Here is a 22,469-nt window from a genome sequence, read left to right as displayed (position 1 = left end):
GTTTCCACCTCTTACAAATCACCATTGTGAGAAATCAAGTGTGAGTTCAAGGTTATGGGACACTACAGTCATAGTGAGGTGAATGTAAACTGTCCATCAACCTAATGAAGATTAAAAGGTGCCAATACTCCTGTTTAATACTTCATATTGCTCTCTTAGTAGCCACCTGGGCCCCAACATTGTCCTGCCATCAGTCTCAAGAAACCACCAGGCACTCTGGGGTCTACCATTACTAAGGCCCCGCCCACTTCCCTTTGTGGTTTTCTGCCTTCTCCCACATTCAACCAATCAGAAAGTAGCATGTCAGTGGTGGTCTTCCAGAGTGATTCATTAGCCAAATATTGCCACTTCGGGGGCTGCTATGGCAACGGCTGCTACAAGAGGTCAACCAAAACCATCCTCTCCCTCCTAACGCACGCACACACACATGTACATACTCACACTTACACACAGCACCCTCAGAGACTGACTTTCACTCCTTCAGCAGTCACATTCATAGATCCACTTATTGAGGTCACAAGAAACACAGACTGAAACAAAATGTCAGAGAGGAAATTTTAAATCAATATAGCTGATTATGAACAAAATTATAGAATCAAAGCTGTTCTGAATAGATTGCAAGAATATTGCTTACTGCATACTGCTACTTAAAAAAAAAAAAAAAAAAGTATGTGAAAGAGTATACATAACGCAATGATAGACCTTTCAAACTGTAGTATGCTGCATTGTCACATGATGACTTCCTTAAGCAAGAGGCTTCTGGTTACCAACAAAAATGGTTGTTTTGCATTTGTAATCAAATTTTGTGTCAAAAATGTTTTAAATAGTACTATTTGTAAAATATTAGAATGCTATTCTGAATTTTGGCTATTTATTAAAGATGAAGACGTTAAAATGGCAGTTGAAATTATTTCTGGTTCATTTGTCACATAGGAAATTGAAGGTCAAGTCAAGTTCATTGCATTGTGGGATGCAGTATTCCCCACAGTGCACTTAAACGACACACTTTGTGTGACACACTAGGTCATCGCTATATTTTATACAGAATATTTGCATACTTCGCACAGTATAAATACTACATAGGCCTACTGCAGAAATAGTAACTAGTGTTCTGTGATAGTATGCTATTCCAAGGAAATTATTTGGAATAGCATACTATACCATTAATACTAGCGTACTAACTTAATCTTGAAAAAAAAAGAGATATTATGAGAAAAATATGACTCAGGGTTTTTTCTTGTAGTTTTTCCCATTTTTTCCATTCTTCCCACTCCTAACCAGACGCAATGCGATAAGTTTGACTGTCCGTACCATAGACTGTAAAAAATATGGACATAGTGTCCGTGACGTCACCCCTGGGTTTCAAAGACCATTTTTGAAACCTAAAACCGGCCGTTGCCATCTTTGCAGCGCGTCACCGTGCGTCACTCCCGGATAACAGAAAATGGACAAAGAGGCGGGATGTGGGTGGAGCTGAGGTGACGTGACGGCGGCAGACAAATGGCTAGTGGTGACAGCTGCGGCAATCTACTTGTCACTCAAGTGGCCGCACCCTTAATTATGGAGAACTTTAAAGGGATAGTTCACCCAAAAATGAAAATTTGATGTTTATCTGCTTACCCCCAGGGCATCCAAGATGTAGGTGACTTTGTTTCTTCAGTAGAACACAAATGATGATTTTTAACTCCAACCGTTGCCGTCTGTCAGTCGTATAATGCATGTCAATGGTAACACAATCTATAAGAGTAAAAAAAAACATGCACAGACAAATCCAAATTAAACCCTGCGGCCCGTGACGACACATTGATGTCCAGAAGACATGAAACAATTTGTCTGGCTATCATCAGACCAAGCTCAATTTAAAATTGAACATTGGTCTGGAGAGTCTGCTATGTATTTTCTACTGCACAAGAGGAGTGATTTAGAGCATTATTCACGCAATTGGATAGTCCTTCAACCAATCAGATCAACGATCTGGATGACGTACTTTGCAGAGCAACGAGAAAACTTCAGACAGGTTTAGTTTGTATTGGTTTGTAGCATTGATCAGTGGTTTGCAGAAGCAGCAATGGCATTGAGCGATTTTTGCAGGTTGTGCAAAAAAAATCAGATCAGGCTGGGTTTACCCAGTCTAGAAACAATCGGTTTGTGCGAGAAACCAAACAGTATTTATATCATTTTTTTACCTCTAAATCACCACTATGTCCAACTGCCCTGCACATCCGGTTAGTGAGGTCAGAAAACACGTTCTGATGACAGAAGTGATGTCTCGCGTTTTGCGTCAATGAGCGCAAGACATCACTTCCTTTGTCAGAGCGCATTCAGACCTCACACACCGGATGCTCAAGGCAGTTGGACATAGTCGTGTTTTAGAGGTAAAAAATGATATAAAGACTGTTCGGTTTCTCGCACAAACCGATCGTTTCGTGTCTTAGGACATCAATGTGTTGTCATGAACCGCAGGGTTTAATTTGGATTTGTCTGTGCATGTTTTTTTTTACTCTTATAGACGAAGTTCCCACTGACAAGCATTATACGACTGACAGACCGCAACGGTTGGAGTTAAAAATCATCATTTATGTTCTACTGAAGAAACAAAGTCACCTGCATCTTGGATGCCCTGGGGGTAAGCAGATAAACATCAAATTTTCATTTTTGGGTGAACTATCGCTTTAAGGTTTAATATAATTTAACAGATGAGTTATAAAAAAAAATCACCCCCCTCACAGTTGTCATGAAGGGCAAAATTAGCTATATAGACAAAAAAACACAATTTTTACCAGGCTGTAATCATGTTTTTTTCTGCTGTAAAGTTGGGCATTTAAACATGGGGCTCAATGAGATTCTGCTCTCTTTTGGAGTCTGTCCCTAGCAGCCAGTCGATGAATTGCAGTTTGTCAGTTAGAAACCGTTTTAGAAACATAGAAGATAGAATCATTGCGAGTCGCGATGTAATATTCATGAATTTTATTATGTTTTATTTATTTTTTTTGATTATGTAACTTACCCATTTCGTTGAGAGTGCCGGAAGCTTGCTGAGAGAGCCCGCCCACGTGCTCTTCTGATTGGCTGTGATTTATCACGTCTCAAAGTCTTGTGTGGACAGACAAATTGTTTGTCGCTGGAATCTTATCGCATCGCGTCTGGTTAGAATACGGTGTGAGCCTCTTACAAGACAAATTAGTATCCAGCAATTCCAACAATTCCAACAGTATTTTGGCAAATTTGTGGCAAATTTGAAATCTCCTATTCATACATTTTGCATGATTTGCTTATTCCCCATTGAGGGATAGATTTAAGGGTGGCCCTTCATGCTTCGTTTTGTTTTATTTTTCATCATATTTTTTATTATTATGAATCAAATCATACAAATTCATACGAAATTGCCAGTTTGTTTTCTCATGAGATCAGGTTGGCACTTCTATTAGCTGACTAGATTTATGAATTGGAAGCTGTAAATAGATTATGTAAATAAATATTTACTAAAGGACCAACCACCATAAGCCTAATTATACAATCCGCCACCTTAAGCCACATGATAACACCGTGGATTTTCCTTCACATTTTGCCTCAGCAAGCCACAAATTAGTTACTGGTCCACAGAAACCCAGACATGAATACAAAAATAACCTTTTATACCTAGAGGGTCATTGAGGAGGGGTTTTGGGCAGAATTGCTCTCTCTTGGTCAAACTCTCATATTTCATCTTTGGCTGGGGTGAGTCTGACACCCCTGCTGTGACACGTACTGCTCTTCAGTCTGTGAAACTGGAGCTGATGGGCATGACAGGCTCTGTCCTGCTCATGAGGTGGAGAATAGCCAATCTAATCACATTACCCACAATGACTAGTTTTTATTTGCTGCGCTTGGTGTCAGGAAGTAATATGGTTGGATATTTTCTGGTGTAATGGTGTTACACATATGACCTGCCCTGGTGCCATGACAATGGCCAAATGTCAGTGTGCTGTTGTGAATAAGAAAGAAAGCTCTTTTAACTGTCAGATTGGTGTTCTGACATAAGAAAAGTAGCTACAGGCTTGGAAGGCACAATGAAAACAAAATGGAATATTTTTGACTTGGTGTCATTGAGAGATGATACCAGCATGTGATATTTGCCCAAAGGGGTGGTGTTGGGTGACTGCATACCCAGGTTGGGACTGCAGGTGCAGATGGGCATGGAATAGTCTTTGTGAGGTCAAACACTTAGATTCCACACGCACACACTCTCGCTGCATCATTACCATAACTGAACCCATGTAGTGGGAGGTCTCATTCAACCACATAAATCTTTAGAGATAATCATAAAAATCTTGCTTGGTTCTGATTGAATACACGATGAACCTGGATGAATATATTTTTAATCTTCCACAGCTGTCTTGTTTTTATTTTTCTTTGGTGGGAACTGGGGAATTTAAAGGGCCAGTTCCCCCCAAAAAGCAAATTCTGTCATCATTTACTCACCCTCATGCCGTTCTGAACCCATATCACTTTCTTTCTTCTGTGGAACATAAAAGGAATTTTTTTGCAAGCTGTTCTTTTCCATACAGTGGATGCAGACAGTGACTGGAGAAAAGGAGAAAAAACTGCACCGCCTTAAAAAGGATCCACACAACTTGTGCACTTTACTCCAAGTGCAAGTTCAGTCGTGACATGAGAATAACTACTAGCGAGAATGTGGAACTTAATGTCTTTGGAAAAGTAAAGTTATGTTGAATAGATAGAATGTGCACACCTGTGGATCAGAGAAACCTCTCTTAACCCCAAATATCAGTCCAGCAGTGACAGCAGAGATCCAAATATCCCCCACTAACTGCACACATTATAGAATTACATACATAAACTACATATAGTGGTCTCAAAAAGTACAAACCCGATTCCAAAAAAGTTGGGACACTGGACAAATTGTGAATAAAAAAGGAATGCAATAATTTACAAATCTCATAAACTTATATTTTATTTACAATAGAATATAGATAACATATCAAATGTTGAAAGTGAGACATTTTGAAATGTCATGCCAAATATTGGCTCATTTTGGATTTCATGAGAGCTACACATACCAAAAAGGTTGGGACAGGTAACAATAAGAGGCCAGAAAAGTTAAATGTACATATAAAGAACAGCTGGAGGACCAACTTGCAACTTATTAGGTCAATTGGCAACATGATTGGGTATAAAAAGAGCCTCTCAAAGTGGCAGTGTCTCTCAGAAGTCAAGATGGGCAGAGGATCACCAATTCCCCCAATGCTGCGGCGAAAAATAGTGGAGCAATATCAGAAAGGAATTTCTCAGAGAAAAATTGCAAAGAGTTTGAAGTTATCATCATCTACAGTGCATAATATCATCCAAAGATTCAGAGAATCTGGAACAATCTCTGTGCGTAAGGGTCAAGGCCAGAAAACCATACTGGACCCGTGATCTTCGGGCCCTTAGATGGCACTGCATCACATACAGGAATGCTACTGTAATGGAAATCACAACATGGGCTCAGGAATACTTCCAGAAAACATTGTCAGTGAACACAATCCACCGTGCCATTCACTGTTGCCGGCTAAAACTCTATAGGTCAGAAAAGAAGCCATATCTAAACATGATCCAGAAGCGCAGGCGTTTTCTCTGAGCCAAGGCTCATTTAAAATGGACTGTGGCAAAGTGGAAAACTGTTCTGTGATCAGATGAATCAAAATTTGAAGTTCTTTTTGGAAAACTGGGACACCATGTCATGCGGACTAAAGAGGACAAGGACAACCCAAGTTGTTATCAGCGCTCAGTTCAGAAGCCTGCATCTCTGATGGTATGGGGTTGCATGAGTGTGTGTGGCATGGGCAGCTTACACATCTGGAAAGGCACCATCAATGCTGAAAGGTATATCCAAGTTCTAGAACAACATATGCTCCCATCCAGATGTCGTCTCTTTCAGGGAAGACCTTGCATTTTCCAACATGACAATGCCAGACCACATACTGCATCATGGGTGCGTAGAGGAAGGATCCAGGTACTCAAATGGCCAGCCTGCAGTTCAGATCTTTCACCCATAGAAAACATTTGGTGCATCATAAAGAGGAAGATGCGACACAGAAGACCTAAGACAGTTGAACAACTAGAAGCCTGTATTAGACAAGAATGGGACAACATTCCTATTCCTAAACTTGAGCAACTTGTCTCCTCAGTCCCCAGACGTTTGCAGACTGTTATAAAAAGAAGAGGGGATGCAACACAGTGGTAAACATGGCCTTGTTCCAACTTTTTTGAGATGTGTTGATGCCATGAAATTTAAAATCAACTTATTTTTCCCTTAAAATTATACATTTTCTCAGTTTAAACATTTGATTTGTCATCTATGTTGTATTCTGAATAAAATATTGAAATTTGAAACTTCCACATGACACGGTTAGCGATTAGGAGGAAACTCCTGTTTTACCGGCTCTGGCTAAGCTGTGATATGAACAAAACGCTATTGGCTATTTTAAAAAAGGGAAGAAATGTGTTCAATATGTCCCGCCCTGTCTTCCTGTTTTAGTGGAAATTACGTCAACACATTGAATAATGCTGCAAATTCCAAGGCACTTCAGTGGGCATTTAAAGGGATAGTTCACCCAAAAATGAAAATTTTCCCATGATTTACTCACCCTCAAGCCATCCTAGGTGTAGATATGATCTTCTTTCAGACATTGTGTGATTGTGTGTGTTACATTAAAATATATTCAAGCTTTATAATGGTAGTGAATGGGGCATTGTATTTTGAAACCCAAAAAAGTGCATCCATATATCATAAATGTAATCCACCATATGACTCCAGGGGGTTAATAAAGGCCTTCTGAATTGAAGCGATGGGTTTTTGTAAGAAAAATATCCATATTTAAAACTTTAAAGCTGTATGGATTACTTTTATGATGGATGGATGCACTTTTTTGGGCTTCAAAATTGAACGCCCCATTCATTACCATTATCAAGCTTGGAAGAGCCAGGATATATTTTAATATAACTCTGATTGTTTTCATCTGAAAAAAGATAGCCATATACACCTAGGATGGCTTGAGGGTAAATCATGGGATAATTTTTTTTATTTTTGGGTGAACTTTAAGTTCTCTCTGTCCTATTGGAGTAACCACAGGTGTAGTTCATCATAACTAACTATGAATAATGTCCACTAATGTTTGACAACCACAAAATGACACAATATTTGTTTGTTTTAATTTGAACAATATATATATATTTTTAATCATTTAAAACCAAACAAACTTCTTTTGGTGAAATGTTCTGCTTAAAGTGTGCTTGAGCTATATTTCTTTAAAATAAAAGTAACTTTAACCTGTTAATGTCACAAATTCTGTTTAATGAGCAGAACTTAATTGAATCCATAATACTTTTAAGACGTGATATTTTGTTATACAATGCAATGACATTCATATTTTTTGTGTGTCCAAATACACAAATAAAAATCAATTGCATTGTAAATAATGCCAGATAGTGCACAATACCAGCGATGTTTGAATTTCATGTCTTCAGTCATGCTGCAACATGAAAATACAGCATGCTGGCCAACACAAAATATTTTGATGGAGGCAAACAACTTTTCAGAGCACATATTTTTCATCCAAGCTTTCTAAACAAGTTTTCATCACTTTATGTAAGACCTCTCACTCCATGTCATCATAGTTTCTTATTCACATTAAAATCCATAAAGACAGAATTTTTTAAATGTAAGTTTGTGACATTTACATGTGTCTGTCTGTAGATTATAGGAGGTAGTGGCACCTGTCCATTCATGGAGTCTTAAAGGGATAGTGCACCCCAAAAAATGTCTGTTTTTTTTCTCTCCATACAATGAACCACAGAAGAAAGAAGTGTGAAGGTAAGTTAACTGCAGAATTTTTATTTTATTTTTCATTTCTTTACGATGGTTTCTATCTCAATCTTTTTAAGATATGTTTGTCAAAAATATTTTCTCTGCCAAGCAACCATATCTTCTTCTGTCTGCTGGAACCTGTTAACACTGTTATGAGACATACAGACTGGTGAGAGGAAGAAATTTGGATAAGATAGTTGTTGGATGTACAAAAGAAATATGGGACAATTTAGGGGAGGAGGGGACAGAGAGTGAACGAATACATAGGGATTGTTTTGAGAATGAATGAAGTATAATGATGAAGCCTATAAATAAAGGTGGAAGTGGAAGTTTATTTCTTCCTTTAGAGTGAAGGTGAATGATTGTGGACAAGAAGATGTAACAGGGAGGGAGCAGAGAGAGAGAGAGAGAGAGAGAGATCTGGATTCTGAATGAGTCAACATCAAAGCTGTATGATTCTCTTTTTTCCCTCTTTGGTCATATATGATTTCCTCCAGCGGCCTCAAAGCGCACTTATAAATCTTAAGGCTCAGTGTGTGGAGCCCCTCAATAATACTGACCTGGATTTGGTTCACTGCTGGCTTTTGTTCTAATTACAGCTCAAGTGCACTCTGTAAGTTTTAAAATATTCAAAAATAGAGAGACTTTTTAATTTTCAATTACATGAATGTTAACCTTTAAAAACTTGTTACTCTGAAAAATTGGTGCTTAAATGAGTTTAAGCACCAAGTTTTCAGATTTTATAAAAGGATAGTTCACCCAACATTGAAATTTTTGACATCATTTACTCAGCCCTGGGTATACTTTATTTTTTTTACGTGTACGCTATTGTACATGCACAGTCATACGCACAGCTTTGCAAAGTATCCTTCATTTGACTTGTACGTGTACACAGGCGTTCAACGCATGTATTCTTTCATGCTAGAGTTGTACAAATGAGGGTACTTTCTAACCTCTTCACACAATCTCTCGTCTACTGTATGTAGGCCTCCATTGTCGCTGTAGCTTACATGCGTTCCTGTCTGTTGTGTTTATGCATTTTTTTCTCCAATAGTATGAATCGATGCCCCCTTGTGGATAAACTAATTACTGCAAAAAAAATTTTAAATGCGCATATGCTACCAGTGCGTACAAGTAGGCGTGGTTACGAAAATCCGGAAGTGCGCGTACACTTTTGATGACGAAATTCGCGTATACGCTGACCCTCGCGTATGCGTAAAAAGTGAGCTATAGCTACTTTTGGCTTAAGGTGTCAAGCTCCAAAAAGGACCATCAAACCACCATAAAAATAGTTCATATGATTCATGATTTGTTATATTACAAGTCTTCTAAAGTTAGCAAAAAGCTTTGTGTGAGGAACAGAACGAAATTCAAGCCGATTCATTCATAATCGTTCCCTTTCCAGTGCTCTTCTGAATAAGATTGAAGAGCTAAAGCAGAGGAGAAGATTTCAGTGGAAATTTTACTTAAAATTGAAAATTTTGTCATCATTTACTCACTCTTATGTCATTCGAAACCTGTATGATTTTTTGTTCTTCTATAGAACTCAAAAGAAGATATTTCAAAGAATAATTAAACAGTTTTTTTCTGTATTATAAGAGTGAAGGGGACCAAAATTCTCAGAAAAGAACATAAACATAATGTGAAAACACAAACCTCAAAAGTCAACCAAACTCAAACCTCATTGGTTCTTGAACAAATGTCATGATTTTGATGCTCATCTTGCATTATGCGACGTATTTTGTCTATGCGTGCGTTAATAACAAATGTTTTGGTTTGATATAAAACACTTATATTTCTTATGTCTGTTTTTTTTTTACTTTTTTACTTTTTAAAAAAAAAATTAATCATAGAGTGATTGTTTTCCTTCAGAAGAATATGTCAGTTGAGTTGTATGGATTCATTTCATGTTACCTTTATGTCCTTTTTGGAGCTTGAAAATTTTTGGTCTCAATACCATAATATGGACAAAAACAGTTAAAGGTGCCCAAGAATGCTTTTTCACAAGATGTAATATAAGTCTAAGGTGTCCTCTGAATGTGTCTGTGAAGTTTCAGCTCAAAATACCCCATAGATTTTTTTAAATTAATTTTTTTAACTGCCTATTTTGGGGCATCATTAACTATGCACTGATTTTTTCAGCGCGCCGCCCCTTTAATTCGCATGCTCCCTGCCACACGAGCTCTCGATTATATTACAGCACATTTACAAAGTTCACACAGCTAATATAACCCTCAAATGGATCTTTACAAGATGTTCATCATGCATGCTGTATGCATGCTTCGAATTATATGAGTATAGTATTTATTTTTATTGTTTATATTTGATTCTCTATGAGTTTGAGGCTGTGATCCGTGGCTAACGGCTAATGCTACACTGTTGGAGAGATTTATAAAGAATGAAGTTGTGTTTATGAATTATACAGACTGCAAGTGTTTAAAAATGAAAATAGCGACGGCTCTTGTCTCCGTGAATACAGTAAGAAACGATGGTAACTTTAACCTCATTTAACAGTACATTAGCAACATGCTAACGAAACATTTAGATAGACAATTTACAAATATCACTAAAAATATCATGCTATCATGGATCATGTCAGTTATTATTGCTCCATCTGCCATTTTCGCTGTTGTTCTTTCTTACCTAGTCTGTTGATTCACCTGTGCAGATCCAGACGTTATTGGCTGCCCTTGTCTAATGCATTTCATAATGTTGGGAACATGGGCTGGCATATGCAAATATTGGGGCGTACACCCCGACTGTTACTCAACGTCGGTGTTATGTTGAGATCCACGTGTTTTCCGGAAGTCTTTTAAACAAATGAGATTTATAAGAAAGAGAAAGCAATGGAGTTTGAAACTCAATGTATGTCTTTTCCATGTGCTGAACTCTTGTTATTCAACTATGCCAAGGTAAATTCAAATTTTGAATCTAGGGCACCTTTAAATCATTCTTCAAGTCAGATTTGGAACAACATGAAAGTGAGTCAATTCCTTTCAATTTTGGTTTGTTTCTTACAGTTATGCATATGACCTCAAAAGATTTGAAATATATATTTTTTAACATGCCCTGGTCACCATATGATTTCAATGTATGAAAAAGCAGCATGGATATTATACAAAATGTCTCCGTTGTATTTTACTGAAGATACTGAACAGCATCAGGGTGAGTAAACAATGACAGAATTTTCATTTTTTCATTTTTTAAATCATCTTTCCCTTATAGGTTATTGAAGATCTTAATAAAAATATGCTTTATTGCTGCTCCTTTTATGCCGTATTCTCATCCTTGAGCTTCTATATTGTGGAAAAAAGACAAATCTGTTTACATTATTCACCCTCAAGAACTATACGAGCACTTGAGCTCATGAATGAATGTTGTGTTATTATATAGCCCAGTTTCGAGTAAAAGGCGCATGGAATGATGGCAGGAGGCTGGGTAGACAGCTGGAGTGACAGCCCTCCTCTGGCCCGCTCTCTCTGTCTCTCTCTCTCTCTCTCCACACACACACACACACACACACACACACACACACACACACACACAGACACACCCCTCCCTCCAGCAGCTGTTAGCAAAGGTGATAGAGGAGCGGTGATAACTGTTGAGGTTGTTAACAACCTGCCTGCTGACACACTGAATTGGAAGAAGTCCCTCTCCTAAACCAACACACACAACCATCAAAAACACCTCCTTCCAGAACAATGTAAAACATTTCTTTCTCTCATGAAGAGAGAGAGAGAGAGAGAGAGAGAGAGAAAATCTGGCTCCAGGAGAAATTCCTGACCAGTGACTTGCCAGAAAATTAAAATAATTTAAATTAGACAGCTATTTTGTGTATTATAAGTGGTTTAATTGTGACCTTAAGTCATTGTTTAACTGGCATATCTGACATAAGATAAATATCAAACGCTACAATCTGATATCTGAGCAATATTATCTATTAGAACTTGCACTTGCTAACTATTCATACATTATAAACGAGAACAAACACAAATATAACATAATCAATTATATAATGACCCTTACACAAAAGTACTGTGTATCATCACATGGTAATTATTAACACCATGGTACTGACGATATATACCAAATACAATGGTATTTACTTTGAACTTTGAAATTATTTTTAAAAATACTATGGTATTATTAAGGTACTACATGTCCATAAACATGCTATTAACACGGTACCATGTCCAAAACATGCTAGAAAGACACTTTTTGTTAGGCGTAGCCTAACACTCTTTCACGCGCGGGTAAAAAAACCCTAATGAGACCAAAAAATAAGATTTTATCCAGATTTATTGTGTTAGGGTGGGGAGCATTAATTGAATGTCCCAAATTTCCTCCCACTCGCAGTAGGACAGTACAATAGCGAACAGACTGGGCGCATTTGTGCAACTCGACTCCAACTCCCTCCCTCTCTCGTGCTCCTCCTGGCCAAAACTGCTGTGCTCCTCTAGTGCGCTTCATTCAGATGGATAACTTCAGAAACATGGCTCTACCAAACACTTCACTTTTACTGTTTGTTCTTCAAATGTGCGCTGTTGCGTGGCAAGGTAAGACAAGTTCACCTCATCTTTCCTTGCGGTGCTGTTTTTTTGTTGTGGTTTGATTTTATGAGAAACTTTTGGAGCGTTTGAATGGGATGCATGCGGATGTTTTAGGATGCTGCAGTTATACTGTACCATTATTGTGTTTAAACTGCGGTGTTTAAAACGTTCTGTGTGTAATACAGTGATATCGACTGTTTCAAGTTACTTAGACCACAGTTGTAAAGCGTTTTTACCTTTTGGCTTTGTTATTCGCGTGAGAAAAGACTGAAGTTTCTCATCAAAACACACTGCACGTGAGCTCGTATACGTTCAGCTTGTTCAAACGTAGGCACTTTATACAACAAATACATAGCACTTCTTTGTACAGTAACGCAATATTACTTTTAAATAAGCAGAAGTTCATTTTTTTTCTCATTTCTTTTCATTTTCATATGCTGAATTTGCAGAAAACTGTTAAAACTGGCATGCCTTGATAGAAAAACAGCAGGTGGACTAATTGCTTCAAAACGGTGTTTTTTTCCCTAAAACATCCTAAAATTGGCATTTCTTAAAATATTTAATCTAATTACTCTGTTTAATCTAGTAATGCAAAGTAAATATGTATTTAGCAAAGCAAATATTTAAAACTAAGGTTTCCTGTTAATAACTAGCCAATTTGCTGTTTCCTCTGGTGTTATTTTTATGACTGATGTAGTACAGATCATGGGACTGGTTACAAATACAGGCTTTTTGTGTCTGTTCTCAGACACAGTCTGTGGAACTCTATTATAGGGCGCTCAAAAATGTGATGATATGAGATTTTCACTGTGATAAGTAAGCTGTTCACAATACACAATATTTGGCAGTATAATCATACGTTTGTAGACATAGAACCTCAAAACAACCCTGATCATGCTTATATGTGTGCAAATTGCCCTGTAGGTTTCTTGTACATGACCTAGACGACTACCAAACCAGCCCTTCTCATTAGGGAACAGATGATGGACTCCCACTGCATAATCCTCTCCTTGTCCATCTATATCTATCCCCTGTTGTGTTGTCCGAGACATCCGACTACTTATTTTGTCCATGCTTTTACGCTGTTTTTCACCCTCACCGCCTTTTCTCTTTCTCTCCCAATATATTTGTTCAATGCGGATCAGGACTCTCCTTTAATGGTTCATCAAAAGATTCTTAACAAGCCCCTTTCCTGTTACCTTCTGTTCATCCTTGTGTTAATAAGGTCCCTCCAGTTCCCCAGCAGATGAACCAAAGCTGTCTGTCCTGGGATTACTGAACACCCCGTTAGATAACTGCCCCTATGATTAAGAGGGGTCACCTTGATCCCTCAATGTGAGGGGGCTATTTTTCATCCAAGAACTTGACATTGAAAGTGACATCCTTGCAAATTATAGTGACTATGATGTGTATGATAGAATATATACTGAAAAAAGGCTTTGAAAAGTAAATTATTATTATTAAATTATTATTCTTTTATTAGTTTTTTACCTTTTTGTGTAAATTGTCACACTAATATCCTATTTATTTTAATTATCCATAAAAGACCCAACATTAAAACAGTATCAAATTGTAGTTTAATATATAATTATATATTAATATATTATATATTAAAAGTGACCAATAATGCCCCTTTACAAGATGTAATACAAGTCTCTGGCATCCCCAGAATGTGTCTTAGAGTTTCAGCTAAAAATACCCCACAGATCATTTATTATAGCTTGTCAAATTCGCCCCTATTTAGGTGTGAGCAAAAACATCCCTTTTTTGTGTGTGTCCCTTTAAATGCAAATGAGCTGCTGCTCCTGGTCCCCTTTCCAGAAGAGGGCGGAGCTTTAACAACAACAACAACAAAGCTGGAGAATCTCACGCAGCCAAAATGAGGATTGTCAGTAACAGTGTTCAGCCTTACATTGTTCAAACCGGAGTCGGACACTGATGGAGAGATTCAGGAAGAAGTTTTTAGAATGCATCTGGACATTTCTGAATGGATAGTGGATAAATTTATGTAGTTGCTGTGGAGTTGATTCAAATCATCAAAAAGCATGTGGCGTCATGTTAATCTTTTGTGCAAATACAGCATTTAATTGACCCTTGTTTGTGAAGCAGTTCAGCGTAAAATGATGGCATGGTAACAACATGGCCTCACCCCCTTTGTTGCATGTTCCCGGGGCAGGGTTTATGTTAATTTTGGGGTTTATGATGTCACCAACCAGGAAAGAAGCTCATTGTAGTCCCTACCAGCCGTTTGTTGTAGTCCTTAAAAAGCGATTTCTGTAAAAGAAAATATCTCCGTGTTTGCATTGAACTTTGAGCGCCGTAACTTTGCAGATGTTGTTTATGCTCAAACAGCAACATTACGCACTAACTAAAGTTAAAAAAGTGAAATCATAATCAAGTACCCCTTTAATATTACGCATACACACAAATTGTCATATATTATATATATACAAACAAGCACACTGTGTGTAAATTGTCACACTGATAACCTGTTTATTCTAATTAACCATGCAAGACCTAATGTGAAAACAGTATCGAATAGTAATATCATATTATTAATACTAATTTTATTTTATTTTTAATAATATTACTGTTATCATTCATGAAACTAACCAACATATTGGGCTATTTTCATGGCCACAGCAAAAGACAATGAGACATATCTTCATATCAAGGCCCTGTCAATCAAAAGTGAAAACCGGAGCTTGAGTGAAAAATCCTAATATAGGACATCCGCCAAAATATGCATTTTTTATCCCAGATGTCCGTACTCATTCCCTTAAGTTCGTATGAGCTGCATTGTGTGCCAGCAACAAAGATGCCTTGCCTTAGACTTCCTGCTTCCCATAGCAGCCCATGACCCACAGTAGAGGCGATATACAATTGAGTGGCTGTTTCTGGTTTGAGGGGGTTTCTATGCTCAGAATCTTGGGTTGAGCCCCTGTCTGTCACTCTTGACAGCGAATGTCATGTAAAAGCCTGTGGGCTTATTGTTTTGGCCTGGCAGAAGGTGGAAATCAGTGAAGACCTCTATAGGGATAATCTGCATTGTTGTTTTGCTTTTCAGCTTCAGTGAGCAACAACATGTGGATTAGATTCTTACATAATTGGGTTTTAACTGTCATTATTTGCAACTATGTCGTGCTGAGTATTGTTTTGACCCAAAGTTTATGCACAATTGTGTGTAATGGATACAATGCAATATGAAACATCACTGATGTGCATTGAATCTGACTGATGGGAAGGTCCATCTTGAGTTTAAGAGTTAATCTTCACTCTAATCCAATCACACTGAGCCTTTAATGACTCTTACCAGCAGGGGGCAGCAAGAAGGCAATTACCTGAACAAAACTAAACACTTGTGTTATTCATTTTAAACGTGTATGCATACAACAAATTTGCATTGCATTTGTAGAACGTCTGTTTGATTGCATGCTACAAGTCTTGTTTCTTTTAGTACACCATTATCTCATATTCACATTTACTGCACTATTAATGAATATTTACCTTTCGTAGTTCAGTTTGAAGTATGCAGTGCTAATTCGTAGTGTATAGCTAGCTGTAGATTATATATCTTGTCAGTATCACCTTTATACCATTAGTCAAAAAGACATTAATGTGTATTTTGGATTAACTCATCTAGTTTCCTTTACCTCAGTCCTTAAAGTCAGATAATTTTTTATTATACGTTTTTGGGCGGGACTTAGTTCTTGTTGATTGGTTGAGGCAGATCTGAGCACAAGCTTGCAGTCAACTGTAAGAAAGGGGCGGGGTTTAAGCAGGTGACTGTAAATACATTTCTAATCCTAAAGATTTCTATTTCAAATAAATGCTGTCCTTAGTCAAAGAATCCTGAAAAAAAGTATTGCAGTTTCCACAGAAATAATAAGCAGTTACAACAACTGTTGTTTTTTAACTTTAATAATAAGAAGAAATGTTTCTTGAGCAGCCAATTAGCATAATAGAATGATTTCTGAAGGATCATGTGACACTGAAGACTGGCGTAACGATGCTGAAAATTCAGCTTTGCCATCATAGGAATAAATTACATTTATTCAAATAGAAAACAGTTATTTTACATTGTAATAATATTTCACTATATTACAGTTTTTACTTAACATTAAAAAAAATCAGAAGCCAAACTTTTGAACGGTCAGTATTAAACAAATAGGATGGGAGTACATAAAAAGTACTTGGATGCATCCAATCCAACACTAATGAGTCATTCATATGGTATTTGTACAGTTTACCCTGTGGTAAACCACAAAAATACACTGTATATGAATCGCTGAAAGGTCAGGCAGTAACTATGGTGACCATTTCACGCATAATGAAATATTTACACCTGTTAACAAAAGATTCTTCCCATCAGATCCACTAGACACTTCGGTTCTCAATCAAAGAACAGCCCTTTACTTTCAAACATAATTCAGTATTAGATCTCTTTTGATCACATCCCTGAAGTCAAGGTTTTGATCCTTATGCTTAGATTTCCCTAAAGTGATGAGCTCAGACAGGCTAGACGACAGCACCGCGGGGCGATCCTTGAAGTCACCCACTTTGAGTTCAGCCAAAACAATGGCATGAGATTCCTCAGTTAAATGCCGTATCTATCGGTAGGAAGCAGAATGGGGATGGTAGTTGGAGGTGTGCGTGTCTAAGATCCACAGGTGAGTTTACGGGGTTAGATCACTATCTGATAGAGATTGCTCTTATCAAAGCCTTTTGTGGCATTGACAAGAAAAGGCTCTGTGTTTGTCATCTTGTCTTTATCTGAGATGTATTTGAACAAGGGGATACCTTAAAAGCACTGACTGTTTCAAGAATGAAGAAAACTGTGTCTAGTCATTTTGTGAAGGAATCCAGCTCGGCTCAGTCTGGCTGCTCTACATTTTTTGTTGGCTTACATTTTACAATATTAGTGTGGTCTGGGAAATGTGTCAAACTTGCTGTGGCCATGAGGCCGTCGGAGCTGCCAGCGTGTCTTATGTTACTTTATTCAATGATCTGTGGAGATTCTTGTATTTTCAGGGAAGTTCTGAGTGGCACAATCTGCCATCGTAGCAACATTTTGATCCAACTAAAGAATAAATGTGTAAAACCCTGGGCTTACTTGGGATATAGTGATGGCATGTTTATCAAAGTCAGATGTGGAGACTGACCACATTAATGAAGCGTGAGAATGAATAACAATCATCCAAGTGCAACGAAGGGGGTGAAGAATTTACGGTGGACGGTTGCCAGCTCTTTTTGCCCCTCTCCCTCACTTTCTCACAGACTGTTTTTTTTTTTTTTTTTTTTATTTTAGAAAGCTGTAAAAGGAATCCAAAATTAGATTTGTCACACTAAAATTATCCCAGTTTTTTTCTTACAGTCTATTTAATAATAAAAAGAGCAATTACTCCTAAAGGGTTAGTTCACCCAAAAATGAAAATGCTGTCATTAACTACTCACCCTTATATCGTTTGTATGACCTTCGTTCATCTTCAGATCACAAATTAAGATATTTTTGATGAAATCCGAGAGCTCTCACTCTTCCATAGACTGCAATTTAACTACAACTTTCAAGGCCCAGAAAGGTAGTAAAGGCATCATTAAAATAGTCCATGTGACTACAGTGGTTCAACCTAAATTTTATGAGCGATGAGAATACTTTTTTGTGCAAAAACAAAACAAAAATAACGACTTTATTCAACAATTTCTTCTCTTCCGTGTCAGTCTCCTACGCTGTTGAGGTTGTTTAGACAGCGCAGAGCTTCCGTATGCATCAGAACGCCGACTCATTATTGGCCGGCTCCTGCATCAACATCACGCGCATGCGTCGTGCTGCTCACGTGTACAGCATCGGCCAATGCTGAGCCGACGTTCTGACGTAGAAACTTGAAGCGCTGCACGTAAACAGCGTAGGAGAATGACCGAAGAGAAGATATTGTTGAATAAAGTCATTATTTTTGTTTTGTTTTTGTACACAAAAAGTATTCTCGTCACTTCAGAACATTAAGGTTGAACCACTGTAGTCACATGGACTATTTTAATGATGTCTTTACTACCTTTCTGGGCTTTGAAAGTGGTAATTAAATTGCTGTCTATGGAGGGGTCAGAGAGCTTTCGGATTTCATTAAAAACGGTCTTAATTTGTGTTCCGAAGATGAACAAAGTGTGGAACGACATGAGGGTGAGTACTTAATGACAGAATTTTCATTTTTGGGTGAACTAACCCTTTAAAGACACAGTTTATCTGAAAATGAAACTTCTGTCATCATTTACACATACTAATTTATTGACTTACTTAATTTTGTTGGAACTGTCACACATTTTGCTGAATGTCCCGGCTGCTGCTTTACATAAAATGAAAGTGAATGAGGACGGATGACGTCAAGCTCCAGAAACAAGATGATAAAAGTGGGTCATATGACTTGTCTATATGTCTATAAGTGAAAATTATGGACACGCTGGGATGAAAATCACTACTGAAAATGATTGTTTTAAATTACACTTTATTGGGATTTTCTAAACAAATTGTAAAGTTATAATATTTGTCTAAATTATCACATTAATTATTACATATAATTTGAGACTGAATATACTGAACAAGTGATATAGATGCTTATGTTTCCTATATGATGTTTTTTTTGTGCTAAGTTTCTACACTAACATTCAAAATTTTAGGTCAGTACGATCTTTACATTTGTTCTGCAATGCATTAAACTGATCAAAAGTGACAGTAAAAATATTTATGCTTACAAAAAGTTTAATTAAAAAAAAAATCTGTTGTTTTGGACTTTCTAAATCATGGGTTCCACAAAAATATTTAGCAGCACAACTGTTTTCAACACTGATAATAATAAGAAATGTTTAAAAAGAAACACAAAAAACATTAAAACTTCTGATGGTAGTGCATATGATTGAGTAGATTAATTTCTAGGTGAGCTATCCCTTTAACATTGAAATATGTAATTATTAGACTGCTGACTATTACTTTCTCTATTCCTTTATTTGACATGGAAGGTACAAGGACATTTTCCCTCAATACCATTCATAAGTAATCTCTTTTTGGATCAATAGCAATTATATGCTTCATGCAACAGTGTTAAGGACACAGCTGTAGACAGTTTTTCTAATGCCATTAAAATAAAATGGGATATACATAGTATGTTCTGATAAAAGGCTTTAATTTTGCAGACCAGGTCCCTTGTGATTCTTCGGCTTTATCTCATTATTATTCTCCAGACTTATAACCAGCTTAGCGCACCCTTCCAAAATGCACTATTTAATTGGTTGAACGCAGCCCGTCACTTTTGGAGAGCCCCATCTGTGGGACACGTCACTGGCCAGGAACCGATTCGGGATCTGGCAGAAATCCTCACAATGCAAGGGGGATTTCGGAAGTCCTCGGATAATGTTTTCTCCAAAATCTCCCTCTAAATCACTGCCTCTCATCCCCCCCCCCCAAACCTGTCCGTCTTTATCGCTTTCCATCTCTCTTTCTCTCTCTGTTTACCGTAAAATCTGCAGACAGCTGCAAACACCTGGTGGCCAAGTCATTTTTGAGGAGGCAGATGTGGATATTTTTTTCTAGATGTGTGTGCATGCGTGTGAGTTAGTAGGTTGCTCATGTTACAGAAATAATACACCACAATAGTAGCACCTCCAGTCTTGCTGTCTACCCCCATCCCCCATGGTCTTAGATGCCTCCTCCCACATCTCCCTCATGCTCACATGCCCTTCACTCAGGCTTGGCTGCCGGCCCATTCAAAGGGAGCCAGGGGCTTCAGGCCCTTAATATGTTTTACTTTCTCCAAAATCTTTATTGATTTTTGCAGACATACCTGCAGTTGCTGTGTTTGTGTTTCAGGTGGTTGCAAGGTCTTTCTCAGTGGCCAAGTCCTGCCAAATAACCTGAAGTCTGTTTACTTTTGAGTAATGTTATTAGTTAACTTGATTTTTGTATTTTTGGAAGAAACTGTGAGTGGGGTTTTGCCAGGGCATTGTTAAGCCGTTACTTTTTTAAATATGTTTAATATTTTGCTTGCCTTAAAGGGACAGTCAACCCCCCCAAAATGAAAATCCTGTCATCATTTACTGACTTTTTTTGTCCATATAATTTCAGTGGGAACCAAAACTATTTAGATGTCATTTTTGGGTGGACTATTCCTTTAAGAAGAACCACCTATGAATGTTTCCAAACAGACTGTCATATGTATGTTGGTTTCATTGTGTTTAAATTTGGTTTAGTTCTAGTTCCTTTTTCCTTTGTTCTCATGTTACTGCCACTAGTTAGTTTCCATGGTTTCTACTGTAATTAGTTCACACCTGTTCCCTGTTCTGTTGATTATCTTCCCTTGTGTGTTTAAGCCCTTGGTTTTGTTCAGTTCTTTGTCTAGTGTTAATGTTGTGTTAGAGTGTGTAGTATTGTTGTCACAATACTGGAATTTCCAACTTCGATACTATACCATGAAAAATATTCAATACCGTTATCGATACCTCTGGGAAAATTGCCATATATACCGCCATACAGATAATTTGTTTTTATCTCATATTTTTTTGATAATTTGAGTAATTTTGTTGTAATAGCTTACACACAGACACAGCACAGGGAGGCTTTATTTGTATCACTGAACTACATTTACAAAAAAAGATGAGAAGTAAACAGTCAGTAATAAAATAAGAACAAAATAAACAAATTGTAACAATAGCACAAATAAATACAATAGAATAAAGAGACAAATGACAAACATGGCTTTAAGTTTTTCAGTTGGGTCTAACAGTAGTATTCAGGAAAGAAATGAAAGTAATAAAAATAATGTAAAATAACACTGGATGGTTTTCATTGAAAAAATGAAATGCAGATTAATGCTTACAATTAAAGTTACAAAAGTTACTCAGTCAAGAGCAGGGAGAGATTTTCTCTTCGTCTTTTGTTCTTTGATTAACATGACAGACAGCAGCAGGTTTATTAGGCTGCTATCACTTTAAGAGCTTATGCATGGATCCTGTGTATACTGTTACACAATATGTGTTTTCTCTCAACTACTTACGTTCCAAAACTGACTGTATTTACCTGAATACTCGGGTTTTTTCACATAGTTTTGTATGTATTTGATCGTTTAAATGCAATAAGTCATGAAAAAAAAAGCCTGTGGGAATGACTAAAATTATGCTCAATACAAGCACTATTCAACTGGAGCGAATGAGACAAGTTAGTGATGAATTAAAAAATACATTAGAAATGCTATTTATGCATAAAACGACCTGAAAACACATCATCTATAATGAGCATTGTTTTAAATTTGAGCATTAAAATTTATTTTGGTATTCATATAAATATGAAAATTGTCAGGGTGATACATCTGTCCTGATATTATAATGAAGAAAAATTTCTCATTTATAAATGAAATTCTTAAAGAAAACCTTAAGTAGTTTGGCAAACTTTGCAGGACAAATAAATAATAAAACGATGAGAATTTTATTAAAAAAAATTAATTAAGTAGTAAGAACTTAGTACATGTGTTTTAAACTCGATTTTTAAAATACTTTTCTTTATTGTGGACACCCTTAATTTCTTCTGAAACAAATATTTTGCAGTTCTGTTTGGTGCTTTTAGTGTGGCAGAAATTACACACCTTTAAATATACTAGATATATCATCATAAGCTCTTCAGGTGTTAATGGCATGTGATCCTGCACACGTCCTATTATGTGGCTGAATGGCACAAGATGTATTTCAGTGCTTTTTGAAATCTGATCAAGACATATGTCATCTTGTGTCTCTATACGAGTATCTTTCTTGACAAAAGAGCTGTCGAGACATTCATTGTGCTCTTCTGCTGATTACTGAAGGCAAAAATTCCTCCAGAAGCACCACACCCTTCACATCTCTTTATCCTCCAGCATGTTTTACTCTGTTACCATCTTGTCCATACTTTCTTCTTTCTTTCCTTTTCATTTATAAAACAAGTAATTTCATTATTCCTAAGAAATATGCAGGAATGCAGCAAAATTTTAGCCAAACTTTATAGCAGAAAAAAAATTAAAAGAATATAAAAATAGTCCACAAAATATGGAACA

At 37.1% G+C, this 22,469-nt stretch overlaps 1 protein-coding gene across 2 annotated transcripts in view; it reads left to right on the top strand.

Moving 5' to 3' along the window:
• Positions 1-12,189: 12,189 nt before the first annotated feature.
• mcama (melanoma cell adhesion molecule a) overlaps positions 12,190-22,469 on the top strand; it is a 66,874-nt gene continuing 56,594 nt past the window's right edge. The window contains exon 1 of one of the 2 annotated variants that reach the window (XM_048189553.1): positions 12,190-12,408. In XM_048189553.1, coding sequence (XP_048045510.1) covers positions 12,327-12,408 — 82 coding nt within the window. In that variant the 5' untranslated portion in view covers positions 12,190-12,326. The remainder of the gene's footprint in view (positions 12,409-22,469) is intronic. The other variant, XM_048189554.1, reaches the window with a different exon arrangement.

Source organism: Megalobrama amblycephala, linkage group LG4, assembly GCF_018812025.1.
Source record: "Megalobrama amblycephala isolate DHTTF-2021 linkage group LG4, ASM1881202v1, whole genome shotgun sequence".
Lineage (NCBI taxonomy): Eukaryota > Metazoa > Chordata > Actinopteri > Cypriniformes > Xenocyprididae > Megalobrama > Megalobrama amblycephala.
The sequence above is the reverse complement of the archived record's forward strand: the minus strand, read 5'-3'. Positions and strand labels throughout refer to the sequence as shown.